Source organism: Notothenia coriiceps, unplaced genomic scaffold (genome assembly GCF_000735185.1).
Source record: "Notothenia coriiceps isolate Sejong01 unplaced genomic scaffold, NC01 NC01_scaffold00010968, whole genome shotgun sequence".
NCBI lineage: Eukaryota > Metazoa > Chordata > Actinopteri > Perciformes > Nototheniidae > Notothenia > Notothenia coriiceps.
Window position 1 is genome coordinate 130,757 of NW_011343669.1, and position 14,770 is coordinate 145,526.

The following is a 14,770-nucleotide window of genomic DNA, read 5'->3' on the forward strand; positions in this document are numbered from 1 at the left end:
TGTGCCTTGGCAGTCTCCTCAGGATGACTTTAAGACTTGAACATGGTCATTTTTGTTTTGTAACATTGAATACAAAATTTAAAAAAAAGTATTTAAAAAACATCCCGATCCCCGATTTTTTTTCTTCCGATCTTTTGAAAACCACGTGATCGGCCCCGATCACGTGATGGGATCGGGACATCTCTATTTATAGCCATTTTCTGATTTGTAAATCTCCTCAGCCACAGTCAAAACATTAATGTATTGCAGCAGTGAGGTGAAAGTGGTCCCTTTTTGTATTTTTTCCCTTTTTATGAATAAAACACGACTATTCATTTAAAAACAACACACATGTGGCCAAACGATCGGCCAAGCACAAGTATTACCACAGACAGCGAGGGCTTTATGGATTCACAAGGACGAGCCTCTTCCATCTTCACCGTCCAGTTCATGAACCATTACGCTCTGTGAGAAATGTGCAATTATTTATTCTCTGGGTTCTTTTTTATATTTTGTTAGCCAAGTTGTCTAACAAGCCTGTTGGTCCTTCAGTGGTTTCTGTTCACAGATCAGAAATCTAGCAAAGAAGGAACTCCTGGGAAACAAAATGAAATCAGATTTTCTTTATGCCTTAGATATTAACACGTCATGCGTTAAGAGTTTGTGTGGCACTGGTCAGAAGTATGCAATACCTCATGGAAAGCCCTGCCTACCTAGCAACTGTTACGCAACGCCTCATGCAGCTTAATTGTAGAGAATACACTGTAACAATAGAGAGCAATTGTAAGAAAGAATATAAAGCGTTCATTCAAAGTTGTTTTTTTTGTAGTTTTCAGAAGCAGTTTTCACCATAAAATGTGTTTTGTCTTTAGAGTTATATTTGCACATTTGTAGATGAGACACTTGTAGCCTAAGGAGGACAGGAAGTTAATAAAAATGCAGCCTGCAGCCCTTCGGTAATTCACCTCAGTACGTTAGCGGGTCGTAATATTTAAGCAATATGCTGAAATTATTGTTTCAGTGCATGAGTAAATGTCTAACCATTGTATCAGATTCAGTATTCTGACACTAGCCTTGAAAAAGTAATCGCCATCTTGGGTTTTTTCATTATCAAAAGTCCTGCAAATATCAATTGAAATGACTTGGATTCATCTAACTGTAACATATTTTCATACACGATGGTAGCCTACGTGTAAAATGACACACCTGAGTTCAAACATGTTTGTTTAACTCCATCTGTGGCACTAAACCGGGTCCCTTCTCTTGTCATTGAATCAACTTTATTTTTGACTCTTTTATGATATTTAGTCAAACTATAATATGACTTTATTAAAAGAAAATTGACAAACTAAACCATGACTTATCTGATTTTCTTTACTTTTGTCGCACGATACGATTACTTTTTTCCGACATGATATACTATGACTTAATGATATTATTCAAAATGCTATACTATGACTATTTTTCCCCCCCGTCGCATTATACTATGACATGTCTTGACCATATAATCCTTTTTTATGATGTACTAACTATGAATTTCTTTGACGTATTAGGACTTATCTGATATGTTTAAGATGTTTTTTTCTGGTATTTTCGACATACTATCCTTAGACTTTTTTTCAACATACGTGACTACGATCTCAGACCTCTGTAAATATTTAAAGGAAAATATCGGTTGGATCCATGTACATTCAGATTTCCCTCAGCAGGAGAAAACGGCTGGATTAGTTATTGTGTAATTTAAATAAAACATATACCACATGTTCTGATTTATTGGATTTTCACTGCTCAAAAATGTCTGCTCACTATTTAATTCATATTTATATAACTATTTTGTCACTCTAAAATGTAGATTTTTACTTCTTTGTTAGAACTTAGTTTAGGATATAAGCAAATTGTTAAAATGAATTAAAAGACTTGGAAAATCTAATGTGTTTCGTGTCTTTTTTCTTCTCATTAATAGTCATTGTACATATGTTACCCTATCAACAAGACGTGTAATATAATTGTCAGTTTTATTTAGAAAATACATTTGTTACAAAAAGCAGTTTATAAGATAGCATTAAGTAAAAGAAGCCAGTGCATGTACAGTATATACAATTAGAAATAGGAAGCAGGAGAAATAAGCAGGAAGTGTTCGTTATTGCTCAGTTTCATCGTTGGCTGGCCTGGTGGAAGTTCAACAAAAATCTTCACCGGAGTCCTTTTTAAAAAAATGTGCTTTGTCACTCGCAGTTGATGCAAAACAACACCGCAAGATACTTAAAAATAAATAACATAAAAAATCTAAAAGAAGTGTATTTTAAGGCATTCCCTTATTTTGCTGCCATTGGCATCAGTTCACCCACAAGCAGACAGATCCAACACACGACCTGAAACCTTGTCCGTCACATAAAATACAACATACCGACAAACATGGCAGACTAAAAAAAGAAATGGAAAACAACAACCCTGGCCACCGTGATTCTTGCTCAATGGCTACGAAATTACAAACAGACACATGACATGTATCTTGAGATCTGAAACCGTTCAGAGTTAGTAAGCATACTGATGTTCCTGAAGCACTGAAGGTATCATTTCCTTCACTACGGTACATTCCTCCCGACATTCCCACGTGTTTGCAGTTTGGGATTGTGTGTCTAGTGTTTCCAACTTCCTGTCCTACGAGTGCCGGGACAGAAAAGCGCGACTTCTGGTGACAAATCATCTCCTAAAACCTAGTAACATTAAAACGGACATGATGTTATTGTATTAACCCGCGATAAAGGATCTGTGTTGGTCACAGGAGACGCAGTAACAGTGAATAAACACAGCTTTCTCACTGTAATACGACTAAAGGAGCAGGGACCAAGGCCAACATACATTTCACCTAGAAGCTACATTCAAATGGCCTTAATGGGCCTGACAGTACTTCTTAATATCTCACATGTTTATCTCTAAGAGGCTGTTGTGGTAAATGATCAAACCTTGTCTAACACGCAGAATGGCTGTGTTACATTCATTACATAAAATACAGGATTTGTGAAGCATCTCTGAAGAAATGTCTGTAGTTTCAAACATCTGTAAACCCACAAAGGTCTTCCAAACCTAGAAGTGGAATATGAAAGGCACGCAATATCTGAGATTGATACCACTGTTATGATGTTGCTATCCTACAGAGGTGTGAGAGGCGCTCCTGTGGTCTCTGACGGGCCTACACTGAGCACAGCTCTTCACTCGACCGTCTAATAAATAAAAAATGGTCCAATTCTGAAGAAGAGAAACCCTGCAAAGTATTTGGTCCAGAGGTTTTCTCGTCAGACTCTGAACCAGCCGCTCCTGGGTTCTGTCACATCTGTTTCCAGAGGAAGATGAGGCTGTGGATGGAGAGGATGCTGAATTAGATTTAGCTTAGAACATATAGCATTCTCTGGTGAGGATCTCCCCAATACGGATATTGCAAGGCTTGAAAGTCGTTACTTTTACATTCAAATTTGACTTTATACCAAATCAAGTGTGAACAAATGATCATATAGTCTAATCCTTGTAGTGACAAAGGGAGAATGGTACTTACTGAATGGTTTAAGCTTGGTAAAGTGGCCCCGCAGTTTCTTCAATGGGTTCTGTGATACATCAAAAACAAAAACATTAGCGTTATTCCATCGCAGTAAACTATTTGCTTTTCTTGACTTTTTTCAACTTACAATACTATGACTTTTTTTCGAGATATTAAGCCATGAAAGAAAATCTGACTTTGACCAGTTTTTTTCTGATATTTTCGATTTCCTATACTATGTCGTTTTTTTTGTCAAACTATACTATGACTTTTTTTCAGATATTTTCAATTTACTATGTCGTTTTTTGCCTCAAACTATACTATGACTTTTTTTCAAAAAACTCTAGCATGATATTTTTCAACATAATTAGCCCTGGACAGCCCCAGGCCTATTGAACCCCTGTACCTGAGGCCCTTGTAAATGTAAACTTTACTAAATTGTAAACTAATCTAAGGTTTTGGAGTTGAAGGAATCTCACCACGTAGAGGCCGTTTGTGGTTCTTTCGTCGATGTACCATGACCCCGATAATCAGCGCCGCCCCGACCAGAACCACCGCCAGCACCGAGAAGCTGGTAATGGCCGCTAGCTTCCACACATCAGACGTCTCGTCAACAGATTTACCTATTGGTTAAACAAAAAAACGTAAACTACAAACACTTAAAAGAAAAGTTACCACTGTATAAATATATCAGAATCACCTTTATTGGCCACAAATGTGAACAAATCAAGGTGTTGGACTTTAATGTCTTTAAAGACATTAAAGCTGGACAAAAAAGTGGAATAATATATACTGTACATATAGACTGTTGTGCATATAAATATTGTAGAAAAACATTATCAACCAATGACAAATTAAGTTCAAATAAAAGTAAAGTGTCACTTGTAACTTATACAAATATTGCAGATAAATACATACTGAATGGATGCTTATGTACATGTATATCATATATATACAGGAAATACAATTATTAAACTATTTGTTTGCATTAAAACTGTAAATTTATATTGTGGGGGTCTTGTTACAGAGCTGTTGAAACTGTATGACTAAACAGTTAGGTGTGACAGCTTGCGGGAAGTAATATTTATCTGTGTGTGTCATCAGTTAATCATGGCAGGAAGTGATTTACATTCACTGTCTTACATGTGTTGCAGGACGGGGTCTTCGGGTACTGTTTGCACGACGAACACGACAGACAAACGTCCAAATCTGAGTTCCAAAACTCTGAGCTGCCACACTGACCTGCACAAAAACATCAGAGGTAATGGGTTAGTTTCTCATGACTTATGAACACATAACAATGTGACATTTTATGACTTGTAGCAGTGGCAGACTCAGGGGCGGAAAAAAGGGGCAACATGTGCACGACCTTGAGCATCAAGACGGAAAGTTATCATGGTTTACCAACCATAGGGGCATCTTATTGTTTCACTTTGCAGAGTTCTGATCAAACATTGAGGCACAGAAGAATACATTTGTGAAACAAACCAAAACTTTCCTGACTCTGGAATAAAGTTAAAAATAAATGATGATGAACAGGTGACTTGCAGAAGCCTGGCTTAGGTAATACAGAACAACATGAGACTTATATGAAATGTGTGGCTTTCTTCTTCTCATAAAACGAAAGTGGGAAATTCCTATGGGTCAGACCGCTGATGTAAACCCAATTGCAAGAGAGAGGTTTACTCATTTCAGGTGCATGTGCTGTGTGAAGAGCAGGATGTTTTTTCACAGTGCTTCCTTCGAACTGTTTTGCGACTGCGTGCGACTTCCAGAGAATAAACGAACACGTTGGTGAGAAAGTAGTCATCGGAGGTTCAGCTCTGAGAGGACACAATGGAAAGCTTCATCTCTTTCAATGGCAGTCAGACAGCTGAACAATTAAAACGCTGCCTTTCCCAGGTGATAAGGGAGGAATATGTAAACACAGTTGACACCAATGGCATAGTAAAGAAACTGTTTTAGTTTTTTAATAATGTGGGCTTTTATCTGCTGGTTCCTGGATTTGGTGAGGAGGCATGTTAATATCTCAAGGTCATGCATAAAGTAGTTCATATAGTGTCATCAGTTGGACAAAAGCCTCTTCAAAACATTGTTGCAAAACAAATGAAGCCTTATGTAAGAATGAAACCATGATACATCAGTGACAGCCTAACAAGGATACTATTTGATAGATACGATTGATAAGAATCTTTCTTTGTGTCACACTGTTGTTTACTCGCCATAGTTTCACAAGAAACCACCCGAGCCTGAACTGATTCATCATTTGCAGTAACTGTCATGTTTGAACTGGCTGCTTTAATCACCACTGAAAGCAATACCACAACTCACAGAGAGTCAAGAGTTTGACGCAAAACTAAATAAAAAGAAAATGAAGGTTGGTGACTGTGGTCAGTACATTCACAACAACAGAGTACCGAATATTGTGAGGTCAAACTGAGGACAAACAAACTGAACAACACAAAGTCCAGCTAGTGAAACAAGTGAACAAAAGGTCAAAAATAAAGTCTATTGTCACTCAAGACAGAGAAGAGCAGAAAGAAAGAACAGTTAATGTTTGACACGTGTTGAGCGCCTCTCTGACACCGAAAACAGATGACTGACGTCTTTCGTGTCTCCGGAGGGAGATTTGGAAAATAAATAATCCTGAATAACAAATATCCCTGATGATGTAAAAGTGATGTCACTAGGGTTGTCTCATATTGGGCTTTTGAACAGGAAACCTGCTTAACTAACTGGATGTATGGAGTGGAGGGCGAGGAGGAGGACTTAACGAGCAGTTAAGTTGCTTATGGGAAACTTATAGGATCCAGGGTTCTTGGAATTGAACCCATGTTTTAAAGGGGACACATTGTGATTTTAGGGTTTTCCCTTTCCTGTAATGTGTTGTCTTTGTTTTTGTGAATAAAAATGGTCTGCAAAGGCTAAAATACCAAAGTTCCCACCAGAGGGAGTTTCTCTCCCACACTCCCCCACTGCCTGAAATTGGACTACTTTGTTTACTTCGGAAACACATTGACATCACTTTGTAACACTCTTGCTGCTATTGGCTAGGGCTCTGGTTTCAGGCAGAGGGTGAAAAGAGGTGCTGCAGCACAGGCAGTAAGAGAAAAATAAAGAGCTTTTTGAACATTAAAGCATGTAAACATGTCACTGTAGAGAAACAAGATACAATTATAAACATTTGCAAAATACGGCCCCTTTAAAGTAAGGATAGCTCAGCCTTTGGTTGTTTGACATTTTCTTTTTCTTTTGAGTTCCCAAACATCATGGATGTACAGTAGGTAACCTCCTGGGAGGACATGTCGGTTTTCCAAGAGCCTGAGATCTGAAGCCTACAAGTTATCATTACCAGTTCTTCAGCTGGTCACATTACACAGGACCAAATACCTGTCGACAAGTCATTAATAAAACAGCTGCAAACCATAAGGCACTCGCCGTAAAAAAGTCATGTTCGAGGCATTTTGACCTCTAAGTGTGGTTATGTTGGAGCCATGTGCACAGATCCCCGGAGACTCCCCGTCCTCCGCAGCCTGCAGAGCCGGGCTGACTCACTTTATAGCTGTGGCCACAGGACAAATGTGTCACAGTTCTTGTAAGCGTTTCTCCTGTAGCCATTCATCATCCAGCAGGTCCAGCTGGATCCTGCTCTTAGGTTGAAAAGGTCACAAAGAGAGGAACTGAACCGTGACTGCTGGTTGACCTCCGCGGTCTAAACCTAACCCGGAGCAAGGCTTTTGTTTCTGAAATACAACCTGCTGATTACATTTCTGATATGAATCTCAATTTTGAGGTTAAAAGGAAATGATTCTACTACAATGTGACTCCTCGTGAAGTATTCCACTAAACATTTTCTCACATTCATGCCTGGCAACATCTGCATCAGTCAGCATAATATTTTAGCAGCAGGGGGTAAGATTTCAATAAAGTTTCTTATGATGCAGCACTTGGAAATCTGGCACATTTGGAACCATTTATTGTGTTCCCGGACAGAAGACCATGGCATTGGCTTATTCTCAGCACCTATACAAAGGGTGTTTTTGGGTGTGGGGGTGCTGTGTTTTGTCATGAGTTGGAAGGGGGTGGGTGGGTCAACAGCTGATGTCCAGATGTAGAGATGGTTTCACACGGATAGGATCTACACACCGAAGACTTTTTGACTTAAAATGTGTTTAAAGTCTGAGGAAATGGTGCAAACTCGTGTAATTATTCAAGACTGAGTCTGGGATGATATCCAAACTTTAGGCTGCTGTGGAAACAAAGTCACAAGCTCTCTTTTCTTTTGGAGGGGAGTTTCTCAGACAGTCAAAACTGTTACATTTGAGAGAAGTGGACACAGGCAGTGCACCATGTCCTCTTCGCCCAGGGACACGGATGGACGGGGTGAAATAAGGCGATAGGAATGCGGAACCGGTGAGAAATGCAGCTGGTAAAGGAAGCGGCTCTGTAAGCAAACCCACTATCTGACTCCATTAAAGGCAGACCACACCAGAGAACAATAATCCATGTTCACAGAGACAATGAATCAAAGCAATAACACATATAGAGAAACAAAGAAAATTCATCAAAATCTATCAAAGTTGTCATTTAAGTTTCCTCATTGTTGAAATAAAAACAGCATTTTACTCACTTTTCTGTGCGCTCACACCATGGAAATTGGTCCCAGCCGCTATAATAAGTCCGCAGAGCGCGCAGAGGGTGTTTAAAGCCATGGTGTCTGCGGGGGAAAGCTGCTCGCTGTTGGCTACACGATTCCCGAAAAGTTCATCTGATTAACAATCCGAGCTGGTTTTGAGCATGGAAAAGCGAGCATCAGAGTGAGTCACCCGGAGGAGTCTGAGCCTTGTTTTAATAGCGCACACACCCACGCTAACAGTTCAACTCCTATGACTCATTTCCTATGTACTGTACTGCTCGGATTCTCTGCGCACTCACAGGAAACTCCTCAGTGTGTGGCTCCATTTGCTTCTAGTGAAAGTTTCAATCAAACCACATCAAGTATGAGAGTTTAAATACATACATTTCATTTTTTTATGGCCACACCCCGGAGGATTTTCTCAGGGGTGTGCGAAGTACTCAGATAGTGTACTTAAGTAAAAGTATGTAGGAGTGTAGGAATAGGAACTCTGTTACAAGTAAAAGTCCTGGATTCAAAATGATACGTGAGAAAAGTATTCGCATCAACATATACTTAGAGTACCAAAAGTAAAAGTACTAATTATGCAGATTTCAGAATAATATATTGTGTGTTTTGATTATAATTATTGATGCATTAAAGTGTTATAAAAGTGCAGCTAGTTTTAATTACTTGTACTCTTCATGGTAGCTTGTGGATTTACTCCAGGTGTATTCTTATTTAATTGTTTATTATATTTCACATTATTAAACAAAATCTGCTAAGTAACTAAAGGTATTAAAGAAATGTAGTGGAGTGAAAGTACACAATATTCCTCTGAAATCTAATGGGAGTACAAAGTAGCAAAAAATGGTAATACTTAAATAAAGTACAGGTACGTTAAAATTGTCCTTAAGTACAGCACTTGAGTCAATCTAGTTACTTTACACAACTGGTTTTCCTCCACATTTTTCACAGAGAGTGTGCAGTCTGGAGTTAATAGTGTTCTCATTGTTATTACCACGCCTGTGTACGTCAGTAGCTCCCCTCTGCCAAAAAACACAACTCTCTGGCATGAGTGTGGGTCCCATGCACAGAAGAAGAGGAACAGCACACTGAGGCAAAAACAGATGACATTCACTAGAAAAACTATCAGCTTTCAAAGCCTTAGAGAAATAGTCTGTCTAAAAGTTAGAACTAGATAAACGTTATCTGTTGTCCACTTCAGTGCCCTGTGCAGTAAACAACTTTTTGGAAACTTGACATTTGAATAGTGAGTGTCCCTGACGCAGGGTGGTGTTATTAAGGCTTGGGTGTTGCCTGCTGCTGCAGCACAAATATGCAATAACATAGCCAGTGGACTCATGCTATCAGGTTGGACCGTCACAGAGCATTGTCTCATATATTAGTAACAATAAAGAACATCCGTTACTACAACATCTGTGCTGTGGGGCATACAATGATCACTTAGCAAAAAGTCAAAACTACAAATTTATTAAGAACAGGTTGTGCACATTCATACGAGTAAACAACTATTGCCAATGTAAACATGTTAGTCTGATTTTTGCCAACAGTATAGCTAATTCTCAAAGAAGTCTTACTCAACTGCTCCCAAATGCCCGATAAACTTTTTTCTTCACAGCCTGGAACTTTTTATGCATGTGCTACATGGTGCGAACTGCCTTTCCCACAAGAGCTAACGTCAAACAGACGCTAACCCACCTCCCAGTAAATAGTTCACATCATCCGAACAGAGGGAACAGGGTTTCATTGGCGCAATTAGGTAAGAGGCATGTTGTTAAGCAGATGTTTTTGTACTCTTCTGTCACGGCTAACCTTTAGCAAAGCAGGACCTGGAGCAGCGCAGCCCACTAAGGACACCCATATGAGCCGAATTTCCATTGCAGTGATTTCATCTGTAATGAGGCACTATAAGCTGCAGATGTTGTGTCAAACTCTCCAACGGGAACCATGGCAACAGGATGAACACACACACACACACACACACACACACACACAGAGGACCTTGCCCAAGGTGATCCACACACTGCTGTATGTGCTGACGGGTCACCAAACTCACTGACGTCTCTCATTGTTAATACTATAGCCTAAGCAGGGAAGTTACAAAACCTTGGCTGTCGTGCTTTACGTATTAGAAACATATTTAGTCCTACACATGCAGGCCTCGGGTCTGTAAAGCACGGCTTCTTTTAATTCTGAAAATGCAGCTTCACTGATTCCACAGGATTTTCATAAACCAGCAGGACAAAACAATGAAAAGAATTGCGTCAGTCAGATGTACCTCAGCAGTTCCAAGTTATCAATACATTAAACAATAGGAATATTTTAAAGTGGGCCCAGCTTGATAAAAAAAGAAAGGATGTTTAAACATGGCAAGGACAGGATAAACAGTGCAGAGCAGCTCGACATGTAAGAACATCACTGTTTGCACAAACATCTGTGTTTATTAACTACAGCACAACAATCTCAGTCAGATGTGTCACTATCTGTTTGGTCACCAAATGGCAAAGATGCGGTAAAACAAGTCCTTCCAAAGAGAGATTAAAACAGGGAACACATATCTGATATCCCACAAATGTCCACCTCTTGGAAATACATCTTCATTTCTATAGTCTTTTTCTCTATTCCTTTGGTTCTGTCTACAGTTTTCCCTTCTCGCTCCTCGGCCTCTCGGGGAGTTAGGTGATGTAGATGCGGTGAAAGTCGTTGGCCCCGAAGGCGCAGTTGCACTTGGGGCACTTCCTCTGCCGGGTGTCGTAACGCATCTTCAGACACTCGTAGCAGAACACGTGGAAACACTTGGTGAGTACCGTCTCCTTGTCTCGTGTGTTGCAACAGGGGCAGCGCAGCTTGGCCTGGAGACAGATAAATGCGTTACATATGGGCCAAAACGCTCTCTTGCCAGCAATGTTATTACCTCCATCCATTTTACGGCAACACAGCTCACACTTTAGGGTGTAACAAGTAAGCTGCGGGATACCCAGAGACCATAGTGATGCTGTGGCTCTCTGGCCTTACCAATGAAAACCAGCCAATGAGGCAGATTACACAAAGTGTAGACATTAGCATTACAGCACATCACTCTCACTTGGCTCTTCTAGTGTAATGCAGACTGTGCCAGAAACCTTTTTTTATAACTCCCTCGCCGCTCACAAAATTCACAAAGGCCCTACATTTCTCTGCATTATAAAAAACCTGTTCATTTCCTGACCTTGTACTGGTTGATCTCCTCCTGCAGGATCTCATCAGCGTCAGAGTACACCTCCACCTTCTTCTGCTTCTCCAGCTTCCGCCTCAGCCTGGACAGATCCTCCTGTAACGCATTAGTAGAGTTGGTGAATACACTCGTGTTGTGATCATCCAATCAGATCTTCAGGATTCATTTGGGAAGATGTACCCCTGAAGTTCCAAGTTATCATTAAAGTATAGAAATATTTAAAAGTGGGCCCAGCTTGATAAAAAAATAGGTTTTTGACATTTCTATATGTTTTTATATGTTTCTAGTTATTGTGCTTTTTATCTTGTTTTTAATTATTGTTTTATTATTTTGCTCCTATTGTGTTATTCTATACTGTGTTTGTTCCCTGTACAGCACTTTCGTCAACTGAGGTTGTTTTAAATGTTGTTTTAAATGTTAAACAGCTCAACATTTCCCCTCAGCCTCATCCTAGAAGTCATCAGAGAAGTTGTTTCCTAGTCTCATGTTGCGATCGTCCAATCAGAACTTCAGGAGTCTTTTGTGGAGAGATTGGGAAGAGTTTTCGTCCCTGCAACCCAAACGTACCTGTGCTCTCTTCAGGTTGGAGCTCTCCCTCTCCCGGGCGGTGCGGTTCTCCGCCACAGAGACCTGGATCTCCTTCAGCTTGGCCTGCGTGTGCTCCAGCTGCACCTTCAGGTCCTCCGCCAGCTGGGCAGCCTCCACCGCCTGCAGCAGAGAAGGAACCGGACACACTCAATGAAGAAAGAAAGCCCTAATAACATTCCTGCGCTGTAATGTGGTGGAAGTACAGTAAGCCTGGATCAGACTTGGCATTCTGAGTCTGAGGTCCCAACCTAAACACAGGCACCATTAGTTTAGCATGTTTTCTCCTATTCGCTGCTGATTTCCCAGCCCTGACGACTGTTTCCCACAACTCACCATATACTGTACGCTGTGAGATCCTCTTCATAGCTTCCAGGCAACAACTGGTTTCGGTTCAATTAAGCAACTGCTTTTGTGTGTTCCTGTTCTGTTTAATCTTACTCCTGTGGTGGTTCCTAATTAGGCCAATCTCACATAAGTAGCAAAAACTAGATGACCTCATTCATATTGCCCCAGGAAACTTTTTTGTCCTGACAGGTACTTGGGCAATGTTAGAAACTACCAGGAATAATCCCACAAGTGCAAACTTAGCTCGTTTGGAAAAGCGTGGGAATCAGGAGGGTTTAACAGAGCTAACAATGTAGCTCGTTAAAGCTTTTAATGTTTTGTGGAAGCAACATCTTGGTCTTTTTCCAAGCGCCTGAACACACCTCTGTGTAGCACATGGCAGTCTCCAGATACTCTAACCTTAGACATCTGGCAGCAATCAAAGCTTACAGGTGATTAGCAAACCTTTCAAAAGGAGCTGACAGAAAGATTGATGGCATTTCTTTCCTCACCTTCCTCTTGTTGAGTTCTAGTCCTTGTGTCCGGACAGTCAGCTCCTTCTCCAGAGCGGCGAGTGCGCTCTGCAGGACGCCCTCTTTCTCCTCCAGTCTCTGCACCACCAGCAGCTGTGCGTCCACCTGCAGAGGCACAGCAAGGGTTAATACTTCCTGCACATAATGAAATCCATCAATGCTGCGCTTCCAGGATCAGCAGTAACACGTCACCTGGGTTTTGAATGTGAGAACTTGGTCAGCCAGCTCCTCCTTCTCCTCTTTCAGCAGCTTGTAGATCTGGTTGGATTTGATTCGCTCGCTCATCAGCTTGAAGTTGGCGTCGTCTTTCTCTCGAAGCTGCTGCAACAAGCGGCTGTTCTGCTCCTGCATGTCCTCGAAGGCCTGGCCTGTAACATCCATCTCACTCAGCAGGGCTTCCTCCTCCTCGAGAGACAGACGTGTCAGGGATCAAAAACAACGCCAAGACAGTAACAGTCGTGCTGCCTCTGGATCTAAGAAACTGCTAGAGTGTAACCATCTGTAGTCCTTCATATAAAGGATGTGCTGTGGATTCAGTTCCAACTCATATTCCCCCGATATTATGGCGCATTTCCACTGCAGGGCCTCGCACGGCTTAGTACGGTATAGTTAGGCCTTGGTAGGCCAGGCTCACTTTATGCTGCGTTTCCATTACAGTTTAGGAACTGGGGCAGTAACTATAGTGACGCAGTGTAGGTGGAGCCGTGGCATCATCTTCAATGCGAAACACAAAACCAATATCAGCCGTTAGCTGTTAGCCCTCAGAGCTCACAGCTCCTCATGTCTGTTCAGAAACCAAGTCCAAACCACAGACTGTCTGTCTGGAGAATACAGTCGCTGGTTTATTTATGTCTGTAGGCTGTTGTTGTGAGTGTGGATGGTCGGAGCATATACTGCGTCAACAACAGCCTACAGACATAAATAAACCAGCGACTGTATTCTCCAGACAGACAGTCTGTGGTTTGGACNCGATCTTTATGCAATGCATTAAGAGAAAAAAAAGAAAAAAAGCATTCAAGTTGTCCCTTAAGGTTATTTTTTTATTTAAATTGGATATTCTATCCAACATGGATATAGCTTCTTTCTTTCACAGCAGCATTGGATCAGTTCAGTTGTGCAGCATTGGATCAAAACAAAATAAAGCTTATCAGTACTCGTTAGCTTACTGCTACAATTAGACACTGCGCCCTGCCCACTCTGTTGCCAGATTTGAGAGAAATAAGCAACCAGGTCTATGAAAACAAGCCCCAAAGAAGCAACACATACATGATGTTGTGTAATTTGAAACCAAAACTAAGGCCTCAGGATGACTTTAGGACTTGAACATGGTCATTTTTGTTTTGTAACATTGAATACAAAAAAAACAACAAAAAAAACCCGATCCCCGATTTTTTTTCTCCCGATTCCGATCTTTTGAAAATCACGTGATCGGCTCCGATCCCCGATCACCTGATCGGATCGGGACATCTCTAGTGATTGGCTAAGCTAACGCAGTATATGCTCCGACCGTCCACACTCACAACAACAGCCTACAGACATAAATAAACCAGCGACTGTATTCTCCATGACACAGACAGTCTGTGGTTTGTTCTTGTTTAACTTTGGTCTAGTTTCTGAACAGATATGAGGAGCTGTGAGCTCTGAGGGCTAAAAGCTAACGGCTGATGTTTTGGTTTTCTGGTTCAACGTCAGTGACGGCAGGCTGAGATCCTCACCGCTGATTGGCTACCGCGAGCAATTTCAAGCTTGAGTTGAAACATTTTACTCGAGCGTTTGTCGCGGCCCCCTTCAATCGCCTCAATCGCGCCGCGGCATTCACATCAAATGCTTCATGCGCGCATTCTACATTGGCTTTACATGTAATCGCGCCGCCCCTAACATCGTCCGGTGTGAACGCAGCATAATTCATTTTGCAGACATAGAGTTTGCCCCTTGGTGATTCTTTACATATATAACCA

The 14,770-nt window shown here is 41.1% G+C and overlaps 2 protein-coding genes across 2 annotated transcripts in view; both read right to left on the minus strand.

The window, feature by feature from the left end:
* Window positions 1-1,980: 1,980 nt before the first annotated feature.
* Window positions 1,981-8,485, minus strand: si:rp71-1c10.7 (tumor necrosis factor receptor superfamily member 12A). The gene is made up of 5 exons (XM_010772130.1): window positions 8,145-8,485; window positions 4,658-4,756; window positions 3,994-4,137; window positions 3,533-3,581; window positions 1,981-3,335 (listed from the first exon to the last, which is right to left on the minus strand). Exons 1-4 carry the CDS (start codon window positions 8,224-8,226, stop codon window positions 3,541-3,543), a joined length of 366 nt encoding a protein of 121 aa, XP_010770432.1. The 5' UTR covers window positions 8,227-8,485; the 3' UTR covers window positions 1,981-3,335; window positions 3,533-3,540.
* A 1,122-nt stretch (window positions 8,486-9,607) lies between these two features.
* rnf40 (ring finger protein 40) overlaps window positions 9,608-14,770 on the minus strand; it is a 14,060-nt gene continuing 8,897 nt past the window's right edge. The window contains 6 exon segments of the mRNA XM_010772140.1: window positions 9,608-11,005; window positions 11,362-11,463; window positions 11,935-12,075; window positions 12,792-12,917; window positions 13,005-13,303; window positions 14,615-14,654. Coding sequence (XP_010770442.1) covers window positions 10,829-11,005; window positions 11,362-11,463; window positions 11,935-12,075; window positions 12,792-12,917; window positions 13,005-13,303; window positions 14,615-14,654 — 885 coding nt within the window. The 3' untranslated portion in view covers window positions 9,608-10,828.